The sequence below is a fragment of the Mastomys coucha genome, unplaced genomic scaffold (assembly GCF_008632895.1).
Source record: "Mastomys coucha isolate ucsf_1 unplaced genomic scaffold, UCSF_Mcou_1 pScaffold1, whole genome shotgun sequence".
NCBI lineage: Eukaryota > Metazoa > Chordata > Mammalia > Rodentia > Muridae > Mastomys > Mastomys coucha.
Genome location: NW_022196891.1, coordinates 77,578,887 through 77,605,410, shown reverse-complemented (window position 1 = coordinate 77,605,410; position 26,524 = coordinate 77,578,887). Strand labels below are relative to the sequence as shown.

At 42.7% G+C, this 26,524-nt stretch overlaps 1 protein-coding gene across 3 annotated transcripts in view; it reads right to left on the bottom strand.

The window, feature by feature from the left end:
* Lin9 (lin-9 DREAM MuvB core complex component) overlaps positions 1–26,233 on the bottom strand; it is a 47,241-nt gene extending 21,008 nt beyond the window's left edge. The window contains exons 1-7 of one of the 3 annotated variants that reach the window (XM_031391204.1): positions 25,991–26,233; positions 19,101–19,133; positions 15,479–15,573; positions 14,521–14,625; positions 7,148–7,281; positions 4,456–4,581; positions 476–633 (exon numbers count right to left, since the gene is read on the bottom strand). In XM_031391204.1, coding sequence (XP_031247064.1) covers positions 476–633; positions 4,456–4,581; positions 7,148–7,281; positions 14,521–14,625; positions 15,479–15,573; positions 19,101–19,133; positions 25,991–26,069 — 730 coding nt within the window. In that variant the 5' untranslated portion in view covers positions 26,070–26,233. Of the gene's footprint in view, positions 1–475; positions 634–4,455; positions 4,582–7,147; positions 7,282–14,520; positions 14,626–15,478; positions 15,593–19,100; positions 19,134–24,462; positions 24,558–25,990 lie in introns of those variants that run through there. The other 2 variants (XM_031391206.1, XM_031391209.1) reach the window with 2 other exon arrangements.
* Positions 26,234–26,524: the final 291 nt, after the last annotated feature.

Here is a 26,524-nt window from a genome sequence, read left to right as displayed (position 1 = left end):
TGTTTGTTTTGTTTTTGTTTTTTCGAGACAGGGTTTCTCTGTGTAGCCCTTGCTGTCCTGGAACTCACTCTGTAGACCAGGCTGGCCTCGAACTCAGAAATCTGCCTGCCTCTGCCTCCCAAGGGCAAGGATTAAAGGGGGCGTGCGCCACCACCGCCCGGCTAATATATATTTTTTAATGTACTTATTTTTATGTGTATGAGTGTGTACTACATGCATGCCCGGCACCCTCATAGATTAGAAATGAGTATCAGATCCCCTGGAACAGGTTGTGAGCCACTGTGCAGGGGCTGGGAACTAAGCCCCGAAGCTCTGCAAAAGCTGCAAGTGCTGTTAACCGAGCTATCGCTCCCGTCCACTGACATTTCTTCCCTCTAGTATACTGCTGCAGAAGCCGTTACTCCTCCTAAATGTGGAGTCGACGCCTTCTGGGCTACAACTTGAGAGACTCATGACTAAGCTTGTTTTTACATACCTGTAACTTTGGTTCCAATAACCAGGGGTAGAGGAATTTCATCGGGGAGATCTTTGAACTGTGTAACATCTGCAACTTTCCTTTGTTGTAACAGCCTGATTTTCTGCCGCTTCTGTTTTAAGGCTGACCTTTCTTCCTCAAAAAATGCAGAAGAACATCTAGAATAAATTACAAATATCATATAAACTAAGCCAGGCCAGGCTAACGTTATAGTACACACCTGTAATTCAAACACAGGTACTAGAAGTATAATAAATTATGTTGGAAGTGTATAATCAGATCTTGAGGGGTCAGAGTGGTGACTCCACAGTTAAAGTACATGCTATACAAGCAAGACTGGAGTCTGGACCAGAACCTATGTAAATGCTAGCTGGCCATGGACGCCTGCCTTTAACTGTAGCCTGGGGATCCCTACAGCAAACTAGGTGAGTTCTCAAAGACTAAGGTAAGGCTGGGTGTGGTGGTGCATGCCTTTAACTCAGGCATGCAGAGGCAGGCGGCTCTAAGTGAGCTCAAGGCCAGCCTCGTTTAAACCGAGTACCAGAACAGCTAAAACTACACAGCAGAGAGACCCTGTCTCAAACAGTAACAAAGCAAGAATGAGGTCAGATGAGGAAGACACCCCTTCATGCCTCCACACACGCACAGATACACGAGGGGAGAAAAGATGAGCCCAGCTGCCAAGCCTGGGTTTGATCCCTGCTGTGTACATGGTAGAAGACATCCAACCCCCAGGATGCTCTCTGGTCTCCACACCCATACTCAAGTAAGCGTAATAAAGAGACAATACCTTTTTCTATGAGTACTGTATCTAAGCCACACCTACAGCACAATGAGGACCACGAGCATACACTCTCAGAGTGTCTTTAGTTCACCAATTGCTCTTTCCGCTGCTCCTGCTCCACTACTCAAGCTACCACTAAGCTAACTCCCCCCCCCCCCCCCCCCCCCCCCCCCCCCGCCCCCACAGGGTTTCTCTGTGTAGCCCTGGCTGTCCTGGAACTCACTCTGTACACCAGGCTGGCCTCGAACTCAGAAATCCGCCTGTCTCTGCCCCCCAAGTGCTGGGATTAAATGCATGCGCCACCACTGCCCGGCTGCTAATTCATCTTATAGACTCCTTCCTGCCCTCTGTCTACAATAAGTTTCAGATGCTTTGACATTTTTAAAAAAAAATTTAGGGCCACAAAAAACTCATTTTTATGAAATAAAATTTGTTGAGATTTTATTTTATCCTTCCTAGCTCTAGAACCTACTAGAATTTAAAATTTTTTTCAACTCAGTATCATATATTAGATTCTACCTAAAATTCTATTACATGACATCTAAACTTGATCTTTCCTAGTAGTTTCACTGCTTCAGTTTTTAAGAGTGTTTTGTCTACAAATATGTACATACACTACACGCATGCCTGACACCTACGGAGGACAGAAGAGGGTATCGATTCCCCTGGCACTGGAGCTACAGGTGGGTATGAGCCATGCAGGTGCTAGGACTCGAACTTGGGTCCTCTATGAAAGCAGCAAGAACTCTGAGCCACCTCTCTAGCCCTACTGTTTCATTCTCAAAAACTTAAGAAACCTCCAATTCTTTTCAATTTTTCTCTAGATTGTTGTTCGTAGATTTGTTGTGCAAATCTCTATAACAAGTCAATTCTCTACCTCCTCCATGTAATTGGGAAGCACCTGCTAAACTCCTAGACAGATGTGAGAGTACTACCTTTTTCCTTCATTTATCTTTCCAGCTAGACAATAGTGCCACACCATTTTAATTGTGGTTACTTAATAATCTGTGTTCTTGTTCTGTCAACTTTTTATATATACATGCACCACATACGTGTCTGGTCCTCCAGAGGGCAGAAGGGGACATGGGTCCCTGAAAATGGAGTTGCAGATGACTGTGAGCTACCATATGGGTACTGGGAATCAAACTCAGGTCCTCTGGAAGGGCAGCTGGTGCTCTGGCCTGCTGAGTCACCTCTCCAATCTTTGTGTACTGATAATCTTAGAGACTATTTTAATACGTTAGCTGATACCTGATAAATTGTTCTTCATTTGTTTTTTTCAGACTTTCTCTACTTGATTTCTCCCCTAGAAAATAAAAATTTGAAAAGAGGGGAACCAGAGGGTAGGAGTCAAGGTTTTCACTATGTCATCCCTGCTGGCTTGGAACTCACTGTATAGCTCATGCTAGCCTTGAACTTAGACATCTGCTACCACATCTTTTACGGGAATACAAAATTTAGCATTAATTCACTAATTTAAGATACTGAATCTTCCTTTTCAGGATCATGTATTCTTCATATTTGTTCATATGTATCAAGTTTACTATTAAGTTCCTTCCTGATAGCTTTACTTCTTCCCCTTCCTTTTTATATTGTAACTAAACACAATTTCACCACTGACTCCTATTGATTTGAGTGCATGTGCATGCACTGATGCAGCATTTTCATAGGTGTGCACGTGGAAAGCAGAGCAGAGCTTGTGGAGTTCTCTTGGCTCCTTCTACCATCTGGGCCCCTGGGAGTGGGATCAGCATTGGCAGCAAAGTTCCAACCTGCTGAGCCATCTCCCAGGCCTGATTTTTTAAGTGTGTATACATACATATGTATGTATACCATATATGTATTGTGTCCACGGAACCCAGAAGAGGAGGCATCACACCCTCTGGAACTGGAGTTATAGACTGTTGTAAGCTGCCATATGTGTCCTGGGAACAAGATCTGGGTCTTTTGTAAGTGTTCTTCAACACTGAACCATCTCTCCAGTCCTCAATTGACTTCTGAAGTTAGGAGATTTCTAAAAGTTTATTGTATTAATAATCTGTACTATAACTTGACTTCCTTAAGAAAAAAAAACCTGGGAGGCAGAGGCAGGTGGATTTCTGAGTTCGAGGCCAGCCTGGTCTACAGAGTGAGTTCCAGGACAGCCAGGGCTATACAGAGAAACCCTGTCTCGAAAAACCAAAAACCAAACCAAACCAAACCAATTTTTTTGTAAAAGACTTCAAGCCATTGTCTATATGTATGAACTTTTTTTTTTTTCTGAGACAGGGTTTTTCTATATAGCTCTGGTTGTCCTGGAACTCACTCTGTGGACCAGGCTGGCCTCAAACTCAGAAATCCGCCTGCATCTGGCTTCCAAGTGCTGGGATTAAAGGCGTGCGCCATCACTGCCCGGCATGTATGAACTTTTTAAAGAATAAAAACATATACTAAAGGGGGCGTGATGAGATAGTTCAGCAAGTAAAGTCGGTTGCCATCAAGCTGAGTTTGAGCTGCAGGCTCTATATGATAGAAGGAGGTAACTGAAGCCAACTCCCACTTATTATCCTGACACACATACACAAAATAAATAAATGTGAAAAATAAACACAAGATTTTATAGCATCTTTAAATATTTTCCAGGACAATTAGGCAGGATGGTGAGAAGTTCAAGACTAACCTCTTGTTATGCATACCAGTTTGAGTCTGAAGCCAGCCTGAGATACTTGAAACTGTGCCAGATATCGACTGATAGACAGACAGAATGAGTTTGTTGGGAGGAAGGTGGATACAAAGGACATAGGTAATTAAAAACTAGCAATGGGGCTAGAGAAATAAAATTAAAATTATAAATCCTTAAAACAATGTTAGAAATCTATAATCTGAAAAAAATGAAATTGTGTATTTTATTCTAAGAACACAAAGCACCTACATTACAGTTCATTAAAGTGATATCTTTGACATATAATCAATTTCTGAAGTTATATTTTAGTACTAGTCCTTTGAAGACTTAAAAAGTCAAGGTAAAGGGCAGTGGTGGCGCACACCTTTAATCCCAGCACTTGGGAGGCAGAGGCAGGCAGATTTCTGAGTTCGAGGCCAGCCTGGTCTATAGAGTGAGTTCCAGGACAGCCAGGGCTACACAGAGAAACCCTGTCTGGAAAAACAAAAAAACAAAAAACCAAACAAAACAAAAAAAAAAAAAGAAAAAATTTACCTCCGAGGTTTTCCCATCAGTCTCCTGATTTTTCCCCATTCTACTCTTGTTAATTTTCTTGTTTTCAAATTAGGAAAGGATTCCTTTAGGCATACACAGAAGTCATTATCTCCTTCAAAAAGTGGCCTGTAAAACAAAATGGTTTTAGAATCCTATTAATATTTAATGTATTACTTTCCTAAATAACGTCAAAACTACACCTGGGCACAGTGGTGCCTGCCTCTAACTCAGTTCCAACCTTCAGGAAGAAGAGGCAGGAAAGTTCAATGTCCAAGCCTCAGCTACATTCCTATTTGTAGCCACACAGTAACAAAGCAAGTTTGAGATGGATTACAAGAAACACTGTCTCAAAAAAACAAAAACAGCCTGGCAGTGGTGGCACATGCCTTTAATCCCAGCACCTGAGAGGCAGAGGCAGGCGGATTTCTGAGTTCAAAGCCAGCCTGGTCTATAGCCTGAGTTCCAGGACAGCCAGGGCTACACAGAGAAACCCTGTCTCAGAAAAAAACCCAACAAAACAAAACAAAAATATAAAAACAAAATACACATTCTGATTTTTCACACCTACTAATCACAATGTGTCAAACTTTCCTTCTAAATCATAATCACTCCTTGGTGAAATTCAAAGGGCTGAAAAAAGCTACTTGGTATATGAAATACTTAAAATGTTAAATTACTCTGGAAATCAGTCTATATTGGAAGTTCCAGGAGACTGAATTTTGCTCAGATCTCCACCTGGGACTATCCTCTGGTTCTGGCATTACATCTGACAAACAATATTAGCTACAAAGTATCTTTGCCCCAAAGGAAAGCCATCACCAAGTAGCTCTCTCCTCTTCCAGATTAACCAAGTTTTGGACCACTGGAGAACTCTGGAGGGTTGGTGACTTCCTAAATGACCTATCTCACTAAGACACCATGAACATTTTCTCAAGACCATTAAAAATGTTTACTCATGAGTTTGAGGAATGAAGAGTCCAGTTTTAACAAGGATACACAATGTGACTGTCCATGACCTTCACAAGCTCCTGAGCAAGCAACTGTTTATGGAGGGCAGAGGGGAAGTACAGAAAAATAAACAACCAAGCAACCAACAAGACTGGCACAGGAGATACAGCAGAATCAGAGACGTTCTTCAGCCAATCTCGATGGGCTATTCAAAATCCCTGTAGAGTTAAAGTCTCTAAATACTAGCTGTAAATGAAAAGATGATTTTCCTAAAAATGATTTATTTCTCTATATTTAGAAAACAAATCCCATTTGCTAAGAGTAATTGTGCTTTGATTTAGGGTATCTTGTGCTTTGATTTAGGGTATCTTCCTTCTGTAGTAGAAATTATGCTTTCATTTAAAACTTTTCAAAATGTATGACTTTTTACAGGAGCAGGAAAAGGAGAAAGAAAACTGTAACGGAAATAGAAATTAATTAAGCTGGAATAAGAAATAGAAAAATAAACGCTTCATTTGGTATGGTGGCATATACCTGTATAGTCAGCTACTTGGGAAACTAGACAAGAGATCAGTTGAAGCCATGATGGGAGGCAGAGGCAGGCAGATCTGCAGCCTGGTCTGGTTTCAGACCAACCAGAGCTATTAAAAAAATAAAAGTGGCAGGGCGGTGGTGGCACACTCCTTTAATCCCAGCACTTGGGAGGCAAAGACAGGTGGACTTCTGAGTTCAAGGCCAGCCTGGTCTACAGAGTGAGTTCCAGGACAGCCAGGGCTACACAGAGAAACCTTGTCTTGAAAAAACCAAAAAAAAAAAGAATAAATAATAAAAATGGATCATTTGTACTGCTCTTGCACAGGGTCTAGGTTTAGCTCTCAGTCAAGTGGCAGGAGATCCTGACTTCTGTGGGCACCTACACACATGTGGCATACATAAAATCATGCAGACAAGCATAAATTTATGTAATAAATAAAAATAAACCTGTTTTTAAAAAAAGAGCCAGGAGCCCTAAAGTAGAAAAACGTCAATGAAATGACTCCTAATGATACTCTGCTATACTCATAAATTGGGGCCTAGCCGATTGTCATCAGAGAGCCTTCCTTCAGCAGCTGATGGGAGCCAATATGGAAACTCACAGCTAAACAGTAGTTAGACAGATAGCTCAAACTGGAGATCTCCATTGGGTCCCTCCCTTTGGAGCTTGAAGAACCCTGAGGAAGAGGGGGAGGAAGAACTGTAGAAACCAGAGGGATGGAGGACACTAGGAGAACGCTGCCCGAAGAATCAAGCAAGCAGGGATCAGAGGGGCTTTATGGAGACTGAAGGAACAGTGATGGAGGCTGCATGGTCTGTGCCAGGGCAGACCATGCAGATTTTTGTTGGACTCCTAACAGTGGGAGTTGAGGTATGTCTAACTTCACCTGCTCTTGAGACTCTTTTCTTCCTACTGGGGTTGCCTCGACCAGCCTCCATGAGGGAATGTGCCCAGTCTTATTGCAACTTGTTATGCCATGTTTGGCTAATATCCCTGGGGGGCCTGGTCTTTTTGGAAGGGAAATGGAGAAAGAGTAGGGACTGAGAGGAGAGGAGGGAAGGGAAGAGAAACTGTGATCAGAATGTATTATATGAGAGAAGAATCAAAATTTAAAAAGAGAGACTTACAGAAGAGGCGACAGCTTATACCATTTGAAAAGGTTAATTTTCAGTTGGAGCAATATTGATACACACGAGCAATGATACCTACTTGTCTATATTGGAATAGAACCACTCATAGATGCACCACTTGTGTGCTTTGGGAAGCTTGAGTAGGTTCCGTAATCGAAAACCAATCTTCTGTGATGCTTTCTTATCTGGTGTTGACATGGTTGCTGTAAATTTCTATATTAAAAAAATTGAATTATAGCATTAGATAAAAATGAACAATTACAATACTGAATGCATTTATAAAAAGATAGGGCATATTTAAGTACTCAAAAATATTCAACATGGAATTTGTTAGCAAACAAACCTGCTGATTAACAAAGTTAAAACTTCAGTCTGGCAGTGTGGCTCAATGATGACATAAGTTCATGGGTCATCACATGGTGGAAAGAGAGCTGACTCTCACACGTACACATACACACATGCACACACACGAGCTAATATACACACTAATACAATACACAATTTATTTTTATTTCTTTATTTTTTGTTTTTTTTTTTTTGAGACAGGGTTTCTCTGTATAGCCCTGGCTGTCCTGGAACTTATTCTGTAGACCAGGATGACCTTGAACTCAGACATCCTCCTGCCTCTGCCTCCCAACTGCTGGGATTAAAAGCATGCACCACCACTGCCCAACTTCACAATTTATTTTAAAAAAGCTAAAGCCTCAAGTTTTATACTCTAAACAGGAAGGGAAATACTTGCCTCTACTCTGTCTGAACTATAATATAATTTTAGTTTATACATACAGGAAAAACAGACCCAAGTGACTTCTAGACTTTGGGGTCAGAAAAAAAACAGTAAGAACTTTATGTGTTTGGGGTACAGTTCAGTGTTGGAGTGCTTGTCTGGGTTTCATCCCTACCAACAAAGCAAACAACAACAAAAATCATCAAAACACTACTGAAAAGATCAAGAGAACATACATGCAGATCCATCTAAAGTTAATATAAAATAACAAAGTCGGAGAAGTAAAAACAGAGAACACTTAATTATATAGAACTACTAGACACTGCAGTGTTTGCCTGCAATTCCAGCACCTAGGCAGAGACAGGAGGACTGCTCCAAGTTCAATGGCAACATGGTCTACAGAAGCAGTAGAGGGGAGAGGGGAGAAGAAAAAGCTCAAGCACTGACAGAACATTTTAAAAAAGTCAATACAGCACAGTAGAATCCATGGTAGGAGTGCCAGATGACTCAACTGGGAAGCTCTTGATGGCATTCATGATTATTAATAAAGCAAAGCAAGAAAGTCATATGACTACTTCTACTGATCATTGAGGATGCATGAGTCAAGGTCAGACTGCACACATAGTGATGGTATGATGTAGTAATACTCGTCTACCAGAAGAACAAAACAAAACTCTGCAACTCTTTTAACAAAATAGAAATGACTCGTAGGGAAAAAACACCAAAAATTAAACAACAGAGCTAACACAGCACTTGGGATGAATTCAAAGGCTTTGCATGTGTATTGGAGCATGCATGCAAGCCAGAAGTGGGTGTCAGGCTCTTCCTGGAGTGCTGTCCACTTTTAGAGGCGGGTCTCTCACTGAGCCCAGACCCCAGACTGGCTAACTGGCTGGCCAGGCTTTCATGTAGGTGCTGGGGACATCCGCACTCAGGCCCTCATCTTGTACAACAAGCACTTTACTGAGCCATTTCCTCACAGCCCCACACCACATTTGAGTCTTTAAGTCTAACTGTTATTAGAAAAGGGCCAGCAAGATGGTTTCTAGTGACATTTTGCAATTTTGGTTTCTTAAAACAAACAAACAAATCAGAAATAGTATATATGGGATATGGGCCTACTTCAGATTGACCATGCCAGCTGACTATAATTTGCCTCGTGCTCTGGCAGAGGCAGATTTTGCCAGGTGCAGAAGGTTTCTGTAATTGTGTGACATTTGGAATTCTGAGGACTTTTCAGGGAGTATATGAATGCTAGAGCCCCAAGAGGAAGGGCAGATTGTTGGTGGGCTATTGATTGTTGTTGGAGAAGGGTGGGAGAAAGAAGAACCTATGAAGTAACCAACGTCAGCTACAGTGGCCCACTGGGTAAAGGAACTCTTGCCAAGCCTCGCAACCTGAGTCCAATCCCTAAGACCCACATGGTGGAAGAAAAGAACCAATTCATTCAAGCTGTTCTCTGATCATCACACAAGCAGTATGGCAGGCACACACACATGCTTGTGCATACATATACACTCACCCACTCCAGACAGACAGGCAGACAACTCTGGCTGTCCTGGTACTCACTCTGTGACCAGGCTGGCCTCCAACTCCAGAGGTCTGCCTACTATCTCTGCCTCCCAAGTCCTGGGATTAAAGGCGTCATACTATATACCTGGCAAGTTTTCTTTTTTTTTTTCTCATAAAAATATCATAAACACACAAACTTATAAAAAGGAAGAGGAAACCACAATAATAAATTATCTATTTCTTTTTTTTTTAATTATCTATTTCTATAAACACATAGTTAAAAGTTCCATTTTGAACTGTTTCTGACAGGGTCTTGTTATGTGGGCCTGGGTGGCCTACAACTTGTGTATAGATCAGGCTGGCCTTGATCTCATCACAATCCTTCTGCCTCTATCTTCCCAAGTCGTTGGGTAGCAGCCATGAAATGTATAAATGTGTTTATTTTCTTAATTTTTAAACTTAACTTATTTGCTTATCATGTATGGGAAAGGAAATGGATAGACTCAAACATCAACTTAAGGGGTTTGGTTCACCATGCCAGGTGAATCTAAGGGTTGAACTCAGGGAGTCAGGCTTGGCAGCAGGTGCCTTACCTGCTTAGCCGTCTCATTGGCTCAAACATGTAAAGTTTTCAAAGTATATTTAAAAGGATAATCAAACTAATCACAGGGTCTCCCTAACTGGGTGAGAAAAGGAGAATAGTGAATTACGGTCAAAGTACATTTTTCATCATCTTTTTTTTTTTCATTATAAACTCGTGTGTGGATGCACCCAACACTTGAGAGAATTGAGGCCCCAGGGAATGGGGAGGACTGGCAGGGTATAGAGGGGGTATGTGTGGGGTGTGGACATCCTCTTGGAGATGGGGAAGGAGGACTGGGATAAGGGACTGTCAGAGAGCAGAACTGGAAGGGGTAATGACTGCACTGTAAAAAAAAAAAAAAGATTAAAGATAATAAAACAAAAAATGTGTATATGGGGGTGGGGAGAGACAAGGTCTCAATATATAACTATGGCTAACCAAACTGCTAAATGTATGAGGCTGGCTTTGAACCCATAGAGATCTACTTGCCTTTCTTCCCCATGGGCTAAAATTAAATACATGTGCCACTGCACTATCTAAGTCTTTATTTTAGAAAGCATGTGTATCTACAGCCTAGCTGCAAAGACAGCAGAGAACTTCAGACGCTCCTCCTCATCCAGCTCTCCAGGAGGTCACGTTAGGCACCCGGGATGCATTTGTCAGAATCACTACACTGCTAGTGCTTGGTTTGCATTTCACTTGTTGTTCATTCATTTCCTTTTCTGTTCTAGAATTTAAGATAAAACACTCGACTTAGAAAGTTAACCTTTTTGGTTTTTTAAGAAAGAGGGAGGCTCTATAGCCCTGAGTAGCTTTGAACCTGTGGCAATCTCCCTCCTTCAGCCTCCCAGCTACTGGGATTACAGGTATAGGCACCACACTAACCTTGGGAAATTAATTGTTTAATGTAAAACTAAAAATATTTAAAGGCTATTTATCTGTATCGTGCACAGTGTATGATGTGGATGCCAGTGCAGGCATGTGTGCTACATGCCTGGAGGTCAGAGGGCAGTTTTCAGTACTCAGTTCTCTCTTTCCAGTGTGAGAGCCCGGGAGCTGAAGTCAGCTCACCTGGCTTGTGTGGCAGGCACGTTTATCAGCTGAGCCATCTCATTGGCCTACAAATATTCTAATCATAAAAACTGCTGTTTCTTTCTGTTTTGTTTTCCCAGTCAGGGTTTCTGTGTAGTCATGGCTGTCCTGGAACTTGCGCTATAGACCAGGGTGGCCTTGAACTCAGAGATCTGACTGCCTCCATCTCCTGAGTGCTAGGATTAAAAGTGTGAGCCCTGCGTGGTGGCGCACACCTTTAATCCCAGCACTTGGGAGGCAGAGGCAGGCGGATTTCTGAGTTCGAGGCTAGCCTGGTCTACAGAGTGAGTTCCAGGACTACACAGAGAAACCCTGTCTCGAAAAAAACAAAAAAAAAAACAAAAAAAACAAAAAAGAAAAACTGAAAAAAAAAAAAGTGTGAGTCACCATGCCCAGGTAGTGCTGTGCCTTTCTATAGAGTTAGCTACACATAGTTTTAAATAGACTAATGGTTCTCTGTATATGTATCTATAATATATATATGATAATATATAGCACATCTGATTATGTATAATGAAAGTATATAAAGATCTTTGTGACATATTCAGACTGTTAGTGGAAATAAATTATTATAAATCTTATATACAGATTAAATAAAATGTTCCAAATTTTAAATGTAATACTTTTATTGCATCAGTTATTATTCTAAGGGTTTATTCCCAAATCAGGAGAAATGTTCTGAACAAAAATGTTCTAAATTTGTAATGATGAACATATAACTATGCACATATTACAACCACTAAAGTATACACTTTGCTTTATACTCTTAAAATGCTGGGGATCCAACCTTGGGTCTTAGGCAGACTATGCAAGAGCCCTAAAACTAAGCTATGCCCCTAGACCTTTAAAATGTGTACTTTAATTAGGTAAATTGCATAGTATATGGATTAGGCATCAATAAAACTGCTTTATTTAAAATAACTATTTTTTTCTTTGAAGAAAACAAGACACTAGAGACACGCTGCCTACCGTTTAAGTATCAACCTTCATTTACTAGTTCTGTGACCTTGAGCAGAATAATTTAACTTCTCTGAATCTGCTCCTTCATCAGCAAAAGGGAATAATATAATAGGAATCTATTTCATAAAGATTGTTGAAAATTAAATCAAAGTAATACTCGTGAAATACCTAGGACAGCCCCCGATACATAGTGAATTGTCAGTAAATGTTAGACCTTTAATAACTTGTCAGCTGTGCATTGTGCTCTTTAAGTAACAGACAGACAGGAGGCTGGGCTTGGTGACAGAAGTACCTGCCTAGGATGTACAATATCCTGAGTTCAGTTCTCAGCACCAGACAAACAAAAGGTAAAGACCACAACAACCACAACAACAACCACCACAACAACAAACCCATCAGACTGAAATGAAGATTTAGAGGCGATGGCTGCACAGGGAAAGGAATAAGCTCCACCACAGAAATGACAAACTAGGGCTGTGTGGGGCTGGAGAGATGGCTCAGCAGTTGAGAGCACTCGCTGCTCTTCTAAAGGACTGGAGTTGGATTCCCAGCACCCACATACCAGTTCACAGCTGTCTGTAACTCCAGTTCTAGGGGATCCAGACATATATGCAGGCAAAATACCCATGCATATAAAATAAAATAGAATAAAAATAGTTAAAACAAGAAAAACCTAGAGCTGTTAGGACTAAGAAGAGAAACTTGGACATAAAATTTTCTCACATATTTGAGGATGTTGTCTTTTGTTTGTCCTTTGTTCTTTGTTGTAACTGCTCAGAAATACAAGAGACTGTAAATCAGTCCTAGATGTGTCTGGAAGGCAGGCACGGTCAGAGTTGGGGCAGGACAGCTCCAGTAATAAAGACCGAACTTGTTATACTTGCAACTCATTCAGACTATTATAGCAACAGAGCTTTGTCAAAGCCTAACAACTGATATTTAGCTAGCTTTTAAAATCTACCTGACATTGTGTCCAACACCTACCAGATCAACACACTGCATTTTACTTTCAATGAAATCACATTTACTGTGCTTCTCGGGTACTTGTGTACATTTGTCCTTGATGCTTTCAAAGTTCAGGGTGCACTCTGATTATTCTCTGGATCATGATATTTTATCATTACAACCATCATAAAGAAGTTAGTCATGGTGGAGCACACCTGTGATCCCAGTGCTTGGGAACCTGAAGCAAGGAAGACTGAGGTGAGGCCAGCCTGACTACAGAGAGATCTCTGCTGTCAATACTCAAGGAAGACTGAGGTGAGGCCATCCTGACTACAGAGATCTCTGCTGTCAATACTCAAGGAAGACTGAGGTGAGGCCAGCCTGACTACAGAGAGATCTCTGGTGTCAATACTCAAGGAAGACTGAAGTGAGGCCAGCCTGACTACAGAGATCTCTGCTGTCAATACTCAAGGAAGACTGAGGTGAGGCCAGCCTGACTACAGAGAGATCTCTGCTGTCAATACTGAAGGAAGACTGAGGTGAGGCCAGCCTGACTACAGAGAGATCTCTGCTGTCGATACTCAGGAGATTTTTGATAGGGTATGCTGCAGATCATGCCTTTACTTGATAAATAAATCACCTCAACTTTAATTCATTGTATTGAAAAATCTTATACAATGCTTTAGGGAAAATAATGAAAGGATAATAAAAAGTTATATCAGAAGTTATAAAGTTGGTCTGAAAAAAACTACATAATTGTTAAAGGTCATATTTTCTTATCTCATTCCTTTATTACTCGCCCACTGTGACTTTAGATTTTTAAGTTACATTTGTTTCCTTTCTGTGTATGGAACAGCACATGTGTAACAGTGTGTGTGTGTGTGTGTGTGTGTGTGTGTGTGTGTGTGGTGGCTAGAGGACAACCTGCAAGTGTCAGTTGTCTTCTACCATTCGAGTTCCAGGTACAGAATCCAGGTTATCTGGATACCGGAGGCTGTGGTGGGGCAAGCCTTTTATCCCAGCACTTGGGAGGCAGGGGCATGTGAGTTCAAGGCCAGCCTGGTCTACAGAGCTAGTTCCATGGCAGCCAGGGATACACACACACACACACAAAAATCCTATCTCAGAATAAAAAATCGAAATCAATAAATAAATAAGGATAAATTCAACAAAAATAAAGCAACTCAATGGTGGAGTACTTGCCTAGTATATGTGACACCATAGGTTTGATCCACAGCACCTCCCCAGAAAACAGTAAGTTAAAAATACAAAAAAGGAAATCCCGTTTCATCCTGCACTGTTTCCTCCTCTGGATAGTCTTCACTATACTTCATTTGATAAAGTTAAACATTGCCCCTCACTTATTTCCACACAAAATTCAAAACTGACTATCCACCACCAAGTCTATTTTATTTAATGTCCTCTCCCTTCCTGCTTACAGAATCATGACTGGCTTCCTACCTAGTTTAATGTCAACCAACAAAACACTGAATTTTCTCAGTTAGTAAAAATAACTGCTGAGCAGCACTGCTGACTTAAAGAATGCTGTTCAGAATGTAACAGTAAATACGAACTGCAGCACACTGCCCAACCATGCACACCCTTCACACGGAGTAAACTTTACCGCACACACCTGTGGGATCATCGCGACTCTCTGGTTCCTTTTAGGTGACTTTGTATTTATCTGTCTGTCATCTTCATCAGAAAAGAGTCGACTTCTTTTTGAATTTCTGAAAGGCTATAATAAAATTTTTTTTATTTAATGAATGTTTCTCATTTTTGTTCCAAAATGCAAATCAGATCTGGAAAACACAGCTCGTTATCAGAGGTATAGGACTATAAATGAGTAACAGAAAGCACACAAAACCAAATGTGAATATCTTGAAATTAGCAAAGTGTTTAAATAGATATTTCTGCAGTGATAATCAACCAAAAACTGGAACCCACATCTCTTTAGCACACTGGCAGCCTTGCATGGTGAAGATAGGAAAATATGTCCTGGAAATTCCAGTTTAAATTACGTTGGTTAATATTAGGTGGCCATTACATGATGTCTGCGGCAGAGGGTTGGGCTAGAAAGAACATTAAATCACTTGAGAAAAATATGCCTAAATTACTTTAGTATTATACTAGATCTGATTTCAAAAGGTTACCAAATTTGTAACTGCACATAAAAGAATCCATAATATATATGAGACAATTGATAGCTATCTTTAGAACTGAAAACCTGTAAATATCAAAAGTCTATAATGCTATCCCAGCACTCTGGAGCCAGTGGTAGAGGTAGGTATATCTCTTTGAATTAGAGCCAATCTGGTTTACATAGTGAATTCCAGGCCTGTCAGGTCTACAAAGTGAGACTGTCTATAAAAAAAAAATAATAATAATAATGATAAAATGTATGTATGTGTATATGTATATTACAAATGTTTAATAGTGACCAGATAATCTGGTTACAGATAATTTACCTAAATAAGATCAAATACTGCTCAATGACACCTTAAAATGAAAAATGTTTTTTGTATGTGAACTTATCCAGCACAAGCACACAGTTGGGTGAGGATTCTCTAGCGCCCAGGAGCTCTCCTTACCATTTCTACAGCAGGGCCCGCATTCCTGCCTTTCCAAACAGGAGTTTTCTGTAAAGAACTGTACTTTTCATTCCATGTGTTAGATAAACTTCCCTCTGTAACGAATAGTTAATACTGATAAAATTTAAGATTAGCTCACAAATTTTATATCACAAACACTAACCCTTTAGTAGTAGTAGTAGTAAACATATGAAGTATCTATTACTGTGAAAAAGTTACAATGTGACTGTAGTCATTTCAATTTACTAGAAACAAACCAACATATATATCTCAGGCCAGAGAGATGGCTTAGGGGAAAGCACTTGCAGAGAAACTCTGATGAGCTGAGTCTAGTTCAATCCCTAGTAGCCATGGGGGAAGGAGACAAGTGACTCTTGAAAGCTGGCCCCTGGCCTCCACTGAGCACTCTGGAGCACACATCCACACTCACAAACACACTCACACAATACATTTTCATTTACTCATATTCATTTATTTGATGTACATGGGTGTTTTGCTGCCTGTGTGTCTGAGCACCACATGAATGCCTGGCACCTGCAGAGGCCAGAAAAGGCAGTCAGATCAGTTACAGGCGGTTGTTGAGCCATCACATGGGTACTGGGAATTGAACCTAGGTCCTCTGGAAGAGCCCCCAGAGTGCTCTTGACCACTGAACCATCTCTCTAGCCCCACACAATTACATTTTTAAAACATTAAAAACACACACACACAAAATCCCCCCAAAACTTCACTTATTCTTTTAATAAAATGATAAAGCAATGCATCTTAAAGGTACTGCATTTCTATACAAAATACAGGTTTTTGTTTTGGATGTGTTTTTAATAATTCTTCCATTCTGTTAAGAATTCTTTCTTCTTTTTTCTTTTCTTTCTCTTTTTTTTTTTTTTTAACCAAAAGTAAGACAATGGAAAATAAAAACTAAAACCCTCTAATTCTGAACTTAGAGGACATTTCTCCCGTTTTGCTTTCTGAGACATGATCTCACTGTTTCCCTGGGTGGCCTGGGATTCCCTGTGGAGCTGAGGCTGTCCTTGAACCTGGGGCCATCCCTCTGCAGCTATGCTCCCCAAGTGATGGACTGTAGCATGGGCTACACACCAAGCACCTAAAGGGCGTTTCTAAATGACTTTTGCTTCCATATGTGAAACAACATAGGAAAGTTAATACAGTATGGAGTGGTACTGTGGCACATTCCTATAACCCAGACTGACCTCAACTTCACAGCAATCCTCCTGCCTCAGCCTCCACAACAGCTGGGATTACAGGCATGGGCCACTATGCTTGGCTGTTTTTCTTAATTCAAAGAAATTTTTTTGGAGTTTTTCAAAAAACAAAAAAAAAGTCCTATCAATTAAATGATTAGACATATGAAATAAAGATGAATAAATTTAGGTTTTGTAAAGAATCATGTTTAAATACAGACATATGTTTAAATGTAGATACAATAAAACTGAAGATTAATACATACAGGATGGTTCTTATTTTTCTGTAAGTGCTTACCAGCATTCTCTAATTTTTTTTTCTCTAAGAAATGTTAGTTGGAGCAGGTGTGGTGGTATTCTGTAATCCTAACATGCCACGCCCATTCCAGTGACCGCAGCCCACAGGGGCGTACAGCTTCAGGGAAGCTAGCTAGCCTCCTGGAATTCATTCATTGGCTCCCCTAACTCAGATGTGTTCCAGATAGTCCTGCGATAGTCAATGGAGGGTCTTGCGTGCTAGGTGCCCCTCAAGATATGATTTATTAATAACTAAACAAAATTGGAAGTTGCCTTCTGACTGGCACTCACTAATGTTCCAATACCCTAATCTTTGCTGAGCCAAACCTTGGCCTGGAATTTCATAAAGAATGTTACCCATTCAGACTAATTGCCTCTGGCATGTTAGGGAGATAATGAAGGGGGTAGGGCACTGAAGTTTGCTGAATGGTAATTGATAATCCCATGGCAAGTTTAACTAAAATCCTCATTTCAGTCACATAGGGAAGACCACATTAGAATTGAATCACTCTCAGGAACTAGATTATTGTTTTGTTCTAGGTAAAACTGGCAAGAATGAGACCCCTGGGGCATACCTCTGCTAGCCTAGAAAATTAGCATAGTTGGGCATTTACTAAGGCCCTGCCAGCTGTAGCCTATACAATAGACTGAATGGAAACTTTGTACCCAGCTTCTAAGATTAAGATGACCTTAGTTAAAGCTGACTTTCTTTCAGTTGCCACCTCTGCTTAGTTCCTGCCAATTTACATGTATATACTTTTCTATAGACCCACTGTGCTTCCATTGACCTCGATGTACCTTGACCAGTTGTACCTTAACTGCTGTGCCACCCGATTTTTCCCTCTCCTTTGTATTGACTATGAAAACCTGACACCATATTTGAGAATTACATTCAGATCTGCACTTCCTTGTGTTGTGTCTGTCTGTCCTTCCTTCTTCAATGAAGTCTTGCCGACCTGACCAGAACCCTGTTTCTCCGTCGGGTCGAGGGGCCAAGGCTGGCCGGCCGGTAACACTAACACTAGAAAGCCTGAGACAGGAGGATTAGTAGTTCAAGGCAAACCTTGGCTACATAGAGATCTGAGGTCAATCTAGGCTACACGAGATCCTGTCTCAAAAGCCAAAATACTTAGGAAGCCCAATACTGTAGTGCATTCTTGTCATTTTAATACTTGGGAGGCAGAGGCAAGAAGATGAACCAAAGTTGGAGGCCAGTCTGGTCTATTTACTACTTCAGACCAGCCAGCACTACACAGAGACGCTGTCTCAAAAGCAGACTACAAACATCTAAGTTAGATGCAGACTGACGCAGGAGCTTTCTTGAGCTCCAGGCTACCACCACTACCTCTCCTTTTTTAGAAAAAAAAAAAAAAAAATCACTCTTAGAGAACATGTGATATTTTTTCTTTTTTTTTACAATCTAGTTGTTATCCCCTGCCTGGTTCCCCTCCTACCATGTAATTTTTTATTTTTATTTTTTTTTGGTTTTTCAAGACAGGGTTTCTCTGTGTAGCCCTGACTGTCCTGGAACTCACTCTGTAGACCAGGCTGGCCTAGAACTCAGAAATCCGCCTGCCTCTGCCTCCCAAGTGCTGGGATTAAAGGCGTGTGCCACCACTGCCCGGCCCATGTAATATTCTTAAAAGCTAATTCTTTTAAAAAAAAAAAATCAACATTGATCTAAGCTCAGCACAGGTTTCTTGAGTGCTCAGAGTGTTTTTATAGCAATGATGCCGAGCTGAGAGCTTAAGCAAGCACTCTACAGCTGAGCTCCACCCCCAGTTCTGGTTAAGGTAGTCTTTCAACAGGAGGCAGAGGCAGGTGGATCTCTGAGTTCTAGGCCACCCTGGTCTACACAGTGTGTGGCAAGTCATCTCTAAAAAAAAATAAAAAAATAAAAAAAAAAGAAGATATTCTTTCATTAACAATTTTAGGAAATTAAAATTTTAGAAAATTTTTCTTAATTATTAGCAAATAAAAATGTATCTTCGTGTAAAAGCATATGAATTTAAAATTATCAGTGAAAAGTCAATATTTACAAGATATAATTAGTTATGAATAACAGAAGGAAAAGGAAAAAAAATTCAAATTGTGACACATATCTAGAAAGGCATAATTCTTACCTTTTAAGCTGACAAGGGCTTTTGCTGAAGAGCCTGAAAGTAAAAATAAAACAAATCAGTGAGGTGGTGGTACACCCCTGTAGAAGCAGGTCTCTGTGGGGTCCAGGCCAGCCTGGGCTACAGAGTGAGTTTCAGGCCAGCCAGGGCTACTCAGTGAGAACTTGTCTCAAAAAAAAAAAAAAAAAAAAAGGTAAACTAATCCAAATCAATAAATATTTCAATAATCAAGGTTGGAGGAAAAGAACTCGAGTATAAAGGCGCTCCACTTCGTCTGAGCAGTGTTGGGTCTGACATGGCGGTTGGATATACAAAGGACGCTTCAGCAGTGGCTCGCGTCTGCAGCACAGGCTGAGAGAGACTGACTGTCATGGGTTCAAGGCAAGCCTGAGCTCCATGCTCAGTCCCATTGTAGCCTGGCCCTGTCTGGGAAAGGAGAGGACTAAGTAGCCTGGTGTTCACAGAAGGACTGCAGAGGCTTGGCAGGCCTGCGGAAGTCCTGACAGCAGTTAGAAATTATTCTCAGAGAGAAGAATGTAGAAAAAGAAAAATGAATACAGAGTCACTGTGCATTCTCATTCAAAAGCACTCTAGCACTGGAGGAGAAGAGAAAGAAAACTCATTATTGGAACAAAAATCAGAAGAGGTAACCGAATAAAACAGAAAATAAACATGATTCAGAGACTGTCAGAGCTGAAAAGTCCCTTGGACGTCCTGAATACAAGTACTTACAATACTTAAAGATCTATTCAGGAAGCTAGGCAGTGGTGTTGTAAACCTTTAATCCCAGCACTCAGGAGGCAGAGGCAGGTAGATCTCTGATTTTGAGGCTAGCCTGGTCTGCTGGGTGAGTTCTAGGACAGCCAGGGCTAAACAGAGAAACCCTATCTCAAAAACAAAAACAAAAAAACAAACAAAAAACCCAAATCATACAGAAAAATAGATTCCTGAACTCCCAAGGAGGGCTAACAAGCGTAGAAGGAGTCACTGGATAAAGCTCTTCAGGGGATGCGTGGCAGGTAACCAACCCACCGAGATACAGAGCTACAGGGCTCAGCTGACAGTGAAGAGTAGGATCTATGAGTGGTGGAAGTAGGAGATTCAATAGGGAAAAGAATTTTTGTAGTTTAATGGTCAAAGACCATAAAATCATTGGTAAGAAAATAAGGGAAGAAAGCCATAAAGGCTAGGGAGTACTTGCCTATTATATCCAACCATTAGTAACACAAAATAAATAAAAATCCTACTAGAAAGCTTCAAATAAAATATAGCCAAGAAACAAGAAGGTAGACAGAAAACATAGCCAAGATACCAAGGAAAACACAGTTCGTCCCAGGAAAATGTGGGTATACACTAAGTGCAGTCTGCATGGGAGTTCTTGCTCAGGTAACAGAGACCCCACAGCAATGTGCCATGTTCTCCTGGAGCTGCTCTTCTAGGAGGGCATGGAAACAAGTACAGCCCGGTGCTGATGAGCTACGGAAAAAGTGAAGAGGGTGACAGTGGAGCGTGGGAGGAAAGCCACTCGGGAACTAGCTTCTCTGAACGGGTCGTTTGAAAGTTCCAAGGGCACCCATCTAGTCTACAAAGGTGAGGCTCAGTCCTTGAGGGTTCTGATTTACCTTTAACTCCTTGTACCTCTTTTTTGGAGGCAGCACGGTGATAACAGGAGGAATGACTCTACAGCTAAAAATGTGCACTGCCCCTGCAGAGGAACCACGTTCAACTCCCTCCCCTATGCTGGACAGCTCAGAACCATCTCTAACTCCAGCTCTGGGGCATTTGAAGCCGCTGCCTCAGCAAGCACCTACACTCACATGCACATACCATCCATATAATTAAAATAACTCTTTAAAAAGAGAGCACAGGTTCTAGAACATTGAGGGTGACTACTGTTTAGGTCTTGGCTCTGCTACTTCCCTGCTATGATATTTCCCACAAAGCACCTCGCCTCCTGGTGCTGCTGCTGCTTCTTTGTGTGTAAAAGGAGAGTGAACAGGTGTAAGTACAAATGCTTAGAACAGTGTATATAACACATGGCTAATTTTCAGAGGGGCTCACATTACATTAACTGACCAAATTACCCATCTGTTTAAACATAGGAATTTACAGGCAGGTGAACGTGGTTAACTTAGAATCCTGCTCTAACCAGTTCCATTTAGTCAACATTCGACCAGTATTTACTGACTGTTCTCCATAAGCCATGTTAGAGCTGGGGTCGTCACCAAAAGCCTCCATCTCAGAATTTGTATCCTAGTGGAAAGAGACACACAAGAAGTAACTCCATGAGACAGTAATTATACCTCATGACAGTTACTACAAAAAACATCAACAGGAGTCAGGGAAGCTTCCAAGGAGAAAACACCTGAAAAGAACTAGCCATAAAATCAGCAAGAACAACCTCCCACCCCCACCATAAAAGTGGGCTGGGGTATCACAACATAGAGACCCGGCAGAGGAAACCTAGCCAAAAAAAAAAAGCCAATTCAATGCTAACCGGATAATTGTGTTTGGGGGAAGGGGGTAGAGTGATGAATGCAGGGGTGCTCCTAGTTCCTTCTGAATTACTGTGACAGGACCATCTGACTGAACAACTCCACGTCGGGAAGATTTATTTTGCTTAGGTTTCAGAGGGTTCACTCACTTCATCATGGTATGGAGGGTATGAAAAAGCAGAGAACTGACAAGAACTCTCCAGGAAGGGGAGAAAAGGGAACACGGAAGATGCTACAGTAAACAAAACTACCAAGGGCTGACCCCACTGACCTACTTTCTCCAACAAGACCCCACCTCCTACCTTTCACCACCTCCAATAATGCTATCATATGATCCTATGAATCCATTTATTACGTCAGCGCCTCATGATCTAAATGTTTTTGAAGGTATGTCCAAGGATACATCGGGTGTGCTTTACTGATCTCCTACGTATTTCTCAATGCAATCAAGCTATCAAAATTAATCACCACAGGCAGGAGGAAAAACCTAAGCGGCTCAGCTCTGGTGGGCTGCTGTCCAACAACCATGTGACTGCAGGTGAGGCAGTCCTGAGAAGTCACATGATTTGTATGGAACACTTCAAGAAGACAAAATTATCAGAGGACCCCCCCCCCAAAAAAAAAAGCATAAAATCTTAAACTGGGGGCTGCAGAGAAGGCTCAGCAGTTCAGAGCACCTTTTTTTTTTTTTTAAAGATTTATTCATTTATTTAATGTCTATGAGTACATTGTAGTTGTCTTCAGACACACCAGAAGAGGGCATCAGATCCGATTACAGATGGTTGTGAGCCACCATGTGGTTGCTGGGAATTGAACTCAGGACCTCTGGAAGAGCAGTCTGCTCTTAACCGCTGAGCCATCTCTCTAACCTCAGAGCACCTTTTACTCTTGCAGAGGACTGGGGTTGGGCTCCTAGCACCCATGCTGGGTGGCCCACAAATGCCTGTAACCCCATCTCCAGGGGCATCTATGCCTCTGACCTCTATATGTACCCTTCATACATGCACAGACCCACATGCAGACAGACACATACACATAATAGAAAAATAACAAAAATGTATTTTTAAAAAAATCTCAACATGATATTCCAAAGAATAAGCAGAAGTTAACTGGAAGTGAGGGATGGGAGAGCAGCCTAGAGAGCAGCCTATGCCTGTAGCACAGGGACTGAAACAGTCCAGGTAACTCAGAGAGAACGAGGAAAGGTACAAAATAAACGGGGAGTAGGAGCAGCCAGGAAACATGGGCCTTAGAGCTAGCTACTAAAAGGTTTTAAGCAGGGATGGCTGGGAATGATGGCACACACCTGCAATCCTAGCAATCAAGAAGCAGAGGCAGGAGAATTGCTGAGAGTTCAAGATCAGCATGGTCTACAGACTGAGTGTCAGGCTAGGGAGACCCTGCCTTGAGGATTACAATACAAGGTAACAGGAGGAAGACATTTCTGCTCTGAAAGGATCCCTCTGGCCCACTTTGGGAGGCAGTGGGTTACTGAAATGGTAACAATCTGGGCTAGGTGATTGTAAAAATAAGAACTGAGACACATCCAGAAGGTAAGCTCCAGGACTTAGTAAGTGCTTACCTATGGGAAGCAGGAGGAAAGCAAAGATAACTGTGTTTCTGCTCTGTCATGGGGATACACAATGTAACAGGTCATTAAGACAGGAGCTCCTGGAAGCCCCGTGTGCTAGGGTGGAATTCAGAGATAAATTCTGAAATGTCTTAAGTTTGATGATCCCTCTGCAACATCTAAGAGATGTAAAATAGCAAGAGTTCAAGAATAAGCTTGGAGCAAAGATTGTGCTCCTGTAAAAGTCATGAACTTACATCAACTGAAAAAAAGATCAAATGAATAGAAAGCAAGCAGGACTGTATGTGTGCGAGGGTGCGCTCGAGTGTGCGTGTGTGTGTGTGTGTGTGTGTGTAAATATATTTCTTTTTTTTCACACCTAGTTACAGTAAGTACTCTGGAAACGAAAGCTTTTATAATTGATGTTACAGGAGCTATTAACTAATACACTACATAGCTACCTTAACTAAACTGGGGGAAAAATACAAAAAACTTAAGTGTTTTTTCATATCACACTGAAATATTACTTTCTCTTTCCAAGATCATGCTCCATTTTATTAATAATATTATTCCGAATTCAGTTCCATTGTAGTCAAGCCTTTATAAATCTACTTTTTTTTTAACCATTTGGGGTGCCTCAACAGGAAGTCAGGACAGAGAAACCCTGTTCAAAAAGCAAAGAAAAAGCTCAAACTCGTAAGATGTATCTGTGGGCATTGCTAACAAATAAAAAATACAATTCTTACCCAAGTTTGTACAAAGAACAACAGTAAGAACATCCTTTTCCTAAACGTATGCTCATAGACACATCTAGAGGTGTGCTTTACTGGTCTCCTAGGTATTTCTCAATGCAATCAAGCTACCAAAATTAACCATCGCCACAGGCATGAGGAAAAACCTAAGTGGCTCAGCTCTGGTGGGCTGCTGCCCAACAATGAGTGACCATGTGACTGCAGGAGAGACAGCCCTGAGAAGTCACACAGCATACTCATCACAGAGGACAAAAAAAATCTTACAGTGCAGCCCAGGCTGGCCTCCAACTTAAGAGTTATCCTTTTGCCTCAGCACACATGTAACACACGTCACTGTGCCCAGCTTAGGAAAAAAAAAATCTGACGGCAGGTAACATTCTACTTATTAGAATTATCTTTATTTTCAAGTATCGTAAATAACAATCTACCATATTCTCCAAACAAGAACGATGAACTCATGGATAGTCTATGGCTAGTGTCCTAGCAATACAGTAATCACTAGCTATTTAAATATAAGTCAAGATTCAATAAAAATTAAAAAGCAGCACCTGAACCACCAGGCCACAGGTGATGACCGACTGCTCACTGCACACTGGAAAAGTGACATCTCCATCCACCATCGAGAAAGTTCCTTTGAGACTTAGCACTGGCCTAAACCAGAATTAAAACACAACCATTTTGAACATATGTCTTTATCGGTATGACGACCTGAACTTTTGACTTAACAATCTAAGGAATATGTGATCCCAAAGAAAACAGAATTAGGAAGATCTCTCTTTTAAAGGCATATTTGCGCTGCCCACAGATACATCTTACAGACTTTGAGCTTTTTCTTTGCTTTTTGAACAGGGTTTCTCTGTCCTGACTTCCTGTTGCGGCACCCCAAATGGTTAAAAAACAAAACACTTATTTGTTATAAAAAAAAAAAAAATTGATACAATCGTTCTAAATATGGATCGCTCAGTTTTAGGGTTTGTTTTCCAAGACAGGATTTCTCTGCGTAGCCTTGGCTGTCCTGGAGCTTAGTATGTAGACTCGGCTGGCCTGAAACTAGGGAGATCCACCTGCCTCTTCCTACCGAGTGCTGAGATTAAAGATGTGCGCCACCACACCTGCGAACCTTTCCTTGACCAAACCACAGAGTACGTATTGACTCAAGACCATGTTGTTAATTAAAATGTCTTCTAATAATCTGTGCAATATGAAAATTACAAAATCGTTCCCTGGACCTTAGGTCACAGACTAGGTATTTTTTACTGTCTGCGGACAAGGTGAACATCTGTCTTGGAGGTTGTTGAGTAAAGAAGGTTAAGTGAGGCAATGCCCACCAGGAGTGGGTGTCAGGCAGAACAACACACATATGGGCTGCGGTGCTCCCATCCGTGTTCGAAAGCCCAACCCCACCGTTCTCAAGACCCATCCACTCGGGAGGAAGTCCGGGAACCGGGGGCCACCCGGGCACTGACTGTCTCCCGGCTGGCTCCTCTCCGCAAGGGTCCGGGGCCACCTGTAGTCCCAGGGGAAGGGGCCAAGCCTGTGTGACACGGAAGAAAACACTTCCAGGATGGACGCCGGGGGGAACCCGGGGAGCCATCCCAAGTGCCTGCAGAAGCAGGAACCGGCGGAGGAGCAGATCAGAGGCCCCGGGCGTGAAGAGGGGCTGCGTCCCCGGTCCCCAACCCGAGCCTTCCCGGCCCCGGGCCGGCGAGTTACATAACCGGGCGGGCGATGAGCACGGCGCCCGCAACCCGGGTGGGGTGGGGGGGGCCGCTCCTCGCCCACCGCAGCCGGCGACCGCCGTCGCTCCGGGAGAGCAGTCGCCGACTCGGTCAGGACAAGGCTGGACTCCCGGGCTTTCGGTTTCCGGCGCTGGCGCTCGCACAACCCCAGAAAAACAGACACACACAAGACACCATAACAAAGGCGGCGACGCGGCGGCAGCGCCTGAGTAAAGGAAGATCGGGGACCGCGGTGGGACGGCAGCCATCCCCCCCTGCCCCGGCTACCGGACTCGGCCGGTGCGACCTGGGGACAGGCAACCGGCGGGCCGGAGGGCTGCTCTGAGACGCTACTTACTCTCGTCAGGCAACTGGTCGAGCTCCGCCATCTTGAACGAGCCGCGCCGCTTTTTCAAAGGCTGCCCGCCCCGGTGCATTGTGGGGCGGAGACTGTCTGCGAGGGAGGTTCGAATGAGGAGCTCGCGGCCCGCGGCGCCTGCTCCCGCCGGGCCGTCCGGCTCCGCCCGAGCCCGGCGGGAGGGGGCCTCCGGGGCCTCGCCCGCACCCCGGGCCGGGCCCGATGGAGGACGGGGGACCGCTCGCCGAGAGGCCGAGCGCGGGGGGCGCGGCGCCAGCCCCGATGCACCCGCCCGCGCCGCCCCCCTCGCCTGCGCTCGCTCCCGGCGCGCGACCCGCGCTGCGGCTGCGGGCACTGCAGGCTGGTTCACCGAAGGGAGCGGGAGGCAGGCCCGGGCGGGCGGGCGGCGCGGCGGACGAGACCCGGGTTCCCGGTCGCTTTGCATGGAGTGGGGCTCTGCCCAAAAGTAACGTGTGCTCGGCTCCCCAGATCGCGTTTCTCCGGCGCCCCGGCCCCTGTCCCCACCCCACCCCA